General features: G+C 30.1%; 1 protein-coding gene across 1 annotated transcript; it reads right to left on the bottom strand.

The window, feature by feature from the left end:
• Positions 1–3290: 3290 nt before the first annotated feature.
• LOC108328832 (auxin-responsive protein SAUR15) lies at positions 3291–4009 on the bottom strand. The gene has a single exon (XM_017562719.2). It carries the CDS (start codon positions 3922–3924, stop codon positions 3541–3543), a length of 384 nt encoding a protein of 127 aa, XP_017418208.1. The 5' UTR covers positions 3925–4009; the 3' UTR covers positions 3291–3540.
• Between the last annotated feature and the right edge of the window lie 1991 nt (positions 4010–6000).

The raw sequence follows: 6000 nt of genomic DNA, 5'->3' as shown, positions 1-6000 counted from the left end.
GTCATCTCTAACATCTATCCATCTTTCAAAAGCATTTGACTTCTGATAGTTTAGGCAACCTTACATTCAGTGTTAGTAGTGGTACATGAATCTAACAACTAAATGTTTTTTAGTATTGAAGCTAAATTGACCTTAGAACATACCAAAGTAATAAATGTACCTTATTTGCACACCAAACATGATGTTTTGTATAGTTCTTCTTTATATCTCCAACCATATTACAAAAGAAACATTTATTATTTTATATTTGTTTCTTTTGTAGTGAACCTCTATGAACTTCATTATTTGGATTCTCAAATTTATTCTTTTTGCCTTTATGTTTAAAGGTACGTGCTAAATGAACATTTTCACTATTTTATCGCTTTAATCTCTCATCTTATTGTACACAATATGAAATGAGCTCATTAAGAAACCATTTTTCTTCCTAACAATTATAAGACACTTTAAACTATCCAAACAATGAGAGAATAAATATCAAATTAAGTGCATGAGTAAGTCTTCTAACATATAAACTTTCAACCCCTTCAATTTTGAGGTAATATTTGACATTTTCAAGATGTATTATCTCACATTTCCTTTGCCATGATACTTTACGAAAATCAAACTCCGAAGAAATACGCTTATTTTTGCATTGTCGCTTTTTGCAATCTATTTTTCAATCTCAACAAAGAAGTATTCAACACTTGCTATTTTTTCAAACATACACTCTTAAAAACCTATTGAATGTTACGCTTAATGATTATTAGATTCATGTTATTTGAGCGACCCCACTTATCATAATATTTACTTTTTAAAGTGGTGCTTAAGTATGTAAGAGAATGGGTTTCTCAGTTTTAGTGCAGGGTCGAGATCCATGTAACAAAAAATTATCTCCATGTTGAAGTCCTTAAGGCTTTGTTCACTTGAGTGGATTTGGGGAGAGTGATTGAATGAATTTGAGAGGGTTTGAAAATAAATTTTTTGTTGTTTATTTGAGTGAATTTGAAGGTAAGTGATAGTTGATTTAGAAGTAATTTTTTTTAATCTGTCACATAAATCAAATTCTACACTAATTCTCACAAACTTTACTTCAAAATTCACTGTTACTTACTTCCAAATCTACTCAAATAAACAACAACAAAATTTACCTTCAAATTCATTCAATCACTCTCTCTCTCAAATCCATTCAAGTGAACAAGACATAAAATTTGTTCCATTGAAAACCATAACTAAATTTAGATTCACACATAGAAGCAATTGTAAGTGTATTTAAAACAAGAGAAATAATATAAATAAGTTCATATCATAAAAATAATAACAAATATGTTCAAATAATGTAACACATCTCAAGATACCTTACGCACTATCAATATCAATTCTTTTAACAAGAATATTAATCATTAAAGGTATCTTGGTGTAATGATATAACATGTATAAGAACAAACCTATCGTTAAATTGATTCAGCACACATTTATTATAACAAATGTGTATGCAATTTAACCAAATATTAATCTTCTTTTAATCAAACGAACACTTGCATGGATATACATAAACATTTAATATTATAAATAAAAATAAAAATTTAACAATAACCTTTTAATATATATATATATATATATAATTCACACACATGTAAAGAAAAGAAGCGTGTGATCCAAACTGGAAAACAACTACACTAAAACTATAAATTGGAGGAAAACTCATACTAGTATTCATGTAATTTGGGAACAAAACTTAATTACAAATCTAACATGTTTTTTATACCAATTATTAGATTTTACATTAAAATCACATCAATAAATAATAAATAATTAAACCTTTAATTAAATTAATAATTCCCAAAACTTTTTTAGAACCGTACGTAGAAACGTACTTGGATTGACGATTGTAAAGAATGTAAATGACAAAATGTCGTATTTCTATAAACTAAATCAGGGCTATAATCTAAATTAACTTTTAACAAGTAATAAGATATTTCTATAAACTCTCTTGGACAAATTTCACATGCTCATAACATTAATATCGTATAAGTTTCAACAAGTTAATTACAAGCTCTTTCACAGCGGCCATGTAAATTTGGTTACTCAGTGTTTAAACCTGAAGACTTTTGAATTTGTACTTTATTTTCTTAGAAGGTGCGTGACTTCTTATGCGAGGATTGCTTCACATTTTTGTTTACTTCTTCTTAAATTATATTGTTTTAAGTAAGTCCATCTTGACTTAAAAGAAAGGAAAAAGTGAGTCCATCTTAATTTTAATTTTAAATCACTATACAATAAACGAAATTAGAATACCATAATTTAAATAATTTATTTTCGTAACTGAACTTGTAAATAACTATTTGATGGGTTTTAAAATTAAGATTATGTTTATTTTCTCAATCGTGTTTGTTAATTGAACCTATAAAACACTCCTATATCAAGGTTTAGCTAAATATTTACAAAAAAATATTTTTTATAAAACATTCCTATTATCATCTGTAATTGTTTCTTTAAATCCCATAAAAACTAAAGTATAATTTGTTCAAAGTTTCAAGTCCACCAAAAATAAATATCAATTTAAAATATATACATAGACACAAAAGCTTATCTTACTTATAAGTTTGTAAGATTCAGTTAAGTTTAAAGTTCGATTTTTAACATAATCATGAATTAAAAGGTTATAACAACGAAACGATACCAGCTTCTTCTTGAGATCTGGTTCTTATGTTGAGTTCAATTGATACGATGTACTGCTCTACTATGTTCCTGCTTCTCACTAATGATCCGGAAATGCATTAAAATTATAAAGAGTGTTGTTGCAAGATCATGTGAAGATGCAAATCAAAGTAAAAAAATAGATGGAACCGCAGACCTCTAAAAGCATCAGAGTTGAAGAGAAGAAGCTTAGGCAACAATTGACTGTGTATTGAATCTTCAAAATTTTACGTTTGAGGTAGATTCTACGCGATCTGTTGAATCTCCCCAGAATTATAAAATGAAGATATATGCAACCCCTGCATCTCAGCAATATCTTCATAGTTTGTACAAAAACGAAGGTTTCTGTTTCAAGCGGTTGACCACTAGAAATGGATGATTTACTTATTTCTTTATTCAACTATTTCAATCTACAAGTTCAAAATAGTTTCTCGCCAAATCAAATTATAGCCATCAAACACAAAAATCCTTTCCTGTTTATAAGGAGATCAAATCCTGCTTGATACGCAAATTAATTAAGAAAATCTTGCGATTAATTTAATGACACAACTGTTACTGGATGATATAGCTGTGATCCAGTTTCAAAATCATTAAAGTAAAGTTCGAACATGGAATCAATGATGAAAATTGTGGCTTGGCCATGTGAAAGATTAGCTAAAGGCAAAGACAAAAGATAAACCAATATTAAAGTTCATCGAATCACTATTTTAAGTCAGATCTATTCTATCTGAAAATGTTGCAACAACACAACATCATGCAGAGTTAAAGTTAAAGCTATACCTATCTGGAGTGTTGTGCATTACATGTGCGTGTGATAATACATTATAGCTTGAAAAAAATGAGAGACTCTGCGTTTCATGCGATTCAAACAAACTCTGCAAAAAACTTTCCCAAGTCAAACTTGCCGTTGTTGCATTCTATGGCATTCAGAACCTCCTCAAACGTGGAAACACTGCATGGAACTACTAGTCCATTCCTCTGCGAAAATCCAAACTCATTGTAAGTCTTCTCCAGCAGCATCTTGAACAAGGGGTGAGAAAGGTAGCGCGTTGGAACCACGTATCTTTGCCGCTCTTCTCCGACATAAAGAGCAAAAAACCCTGTCGGGGGTGAGTTAGTCACACATTTTTCTTCATAGTTATTGAGCAAACCCTCATGATGAGCAGGGTAAGGATCAGGCTCAAATCCACCTACCCCCTTCACCCTTTTTGCCAGTTTCTTGAAAGATACCATCTTTTTCCCTAACATGTTTAAGGAAGATGAAGGATAGGTCAAAAAACTATGAAGAGGAACTAGCTATTGAGCAAATTGAAGGGATAGTTTATATATATACATATGTATGATTCAATTTGAGTAAGATAACCGGTAATTAGAGAGAGACAGAGAGAGATTTTTTAAAAAAAATGAAACTAATGAGTAGTTTCATACTTTGAACAGAGGACAGTCCAATATTTTGAATGTGGAAAAGTAATCGCATTTTTTTATTCCAACTTTCAGTTATCTTGAAGTACCTCATGGCCAAACATGACCCTAATCATTTGAAAAAAGAGGGTCGTAGTTAATACTATAATACACTAATAGTGCAATTTTTTCCACTTAATTAAATTAACTCTGAAACCACCAACAATAACATCCTTGGTGTACGGCACAGTAAACACATTAATTAGCGTAACATAGTTGGGGTGGTTTCAGTTCACGTGTTTGTTAGTTAGTTGGCCATTGAATGGTGCCAAACAATAGGTTAATTATGGCTATAAAAAACTGATATATATATTTTCATGACATTCAATTAAACAAACTTCTGACATTCGTAATATGAAAAACGATACAAGATTATAATAATACTGCAGGCGTAATAATCAGTGGTCCATTATTCGCATCAATTTTTGTTTTAAAATATAAATGGCTTTATTATAATTATTTAATTTTTAGATTCTTATTTTGCATTTTATATTTTTATTAATACGTGCAGGCTACACCCAGATCGCCCTTCACGTTTAATCTCAATTCAAATAAAGATAAGTGACCATTCAACGAACAAATAGTTTAACTTATAATGTTCCAATAATGGATATCGACTTTGGAGTGCTTACTTCTAGAACTTTATAAATCCAATTCAATGTTGGTGAAATAAATAAGTAAATGATTTTGTCATAATCGGAAAAAGATGGAATAGGTTAATATATGAAGCTATATTCATCACAGAAAAACACGATGAAGAATATGCGCGGAATCATCCCAATTATCGCATTTATATTTTAGTATAAAAATGCGTATCGCCAACTCACCAGACTCTTACAGCAAACAGTATGATCTGTACGGAAGTTTGGAAAAAATAAGGGAACGCGACAATTTAAAAGGAGAAAAAATGAGAAGAATGAAAAGTGTTGGAGACGGCTTGAACCAATCAAGAGTAATATATTATTGTAGAATAGATTGGTTGACTAAGTAAGTGAAAGACCTTAACACAAAGACAAGTGTGTGGAAGGTAACACACGAATTTGTCTCCGGCAATGTCACGAATTTGTGTTGACAACGATCGATGATATTGTACTTCATTCTTGATTTTTCGTAGTGCATTCTCTTTGTGTGGCGTTAAAAGAAGGAGACTCGGGTCTTCGGGTGTTATATACCGTAACTTTCCTATTCTTAGATAAGAAAAATAGTCGGTCGATAGGCCAATGCACCATTTCGGGGAAAAAAGAGAATGTCAGGTTTTAATTTGGGAATTCGAATGAATTCAATTCGTCAAGTCCATAGTCAGGTTAGATCAATTTGCAGGTTAAGTTTGAGTTAATGTCTAAAATAACAGTTGTTTTTTAACTCGACAGCTCTACATTATCTATTTTGTGTAAAAAATAAATAATTTTAGCTTATTTTCATATTATATTAGATTTAAAAAAAATAAAAATAGTCACTTTAACAATTCAATAAATCATACTGTAAAATTCAATTCATTTTCAATTAATTAGTTAACTCGATTCGATCCATTTTTATAAACTAATATCAAACTGGATTTAAAAATACTAGATTGGATTATTTCTAATTCTTAATTACTTTTTGAAATGATGGTTTCTTGCATCAATGTTTTAAATATTTTAATGAGAAATTTTATATAAAGTGTTTCGGTATGAGTTTGAGTCACTTCAAATATATATATAATTTTTTCTGGGATGTTGTCTAGTAATTGCTCGTCTAGTCCTTGTCTTTGTTTTATCATTCGGAGGTGTACCTTTCTTTGATACTTAAGTTAGCAAATTGTCAGTATGAGAGTTCAGTATAATGGTAATAAATGCACAGTAAATGTCATCACCTACCTCTTAC

The sequence above is a fragment of the Vigna angularis genome, chromosome 2, assembly GCF_016808095.1.
Source record: "Vigna angularis cultivar LongXiaoDou No.4 chromosome 2, ASM1680809v1, whole genome shotgun sequence".
NCBI classification, from domain to species: Eukaryota; Viridiplantae; Streptophyta; class Magnoliopsida; order Fabales; family Fabaceae; genus Vigna; species Vigna angularis.
This window is presented reverse-complemented; position numbering and strand designations above follow the sequence as displayed.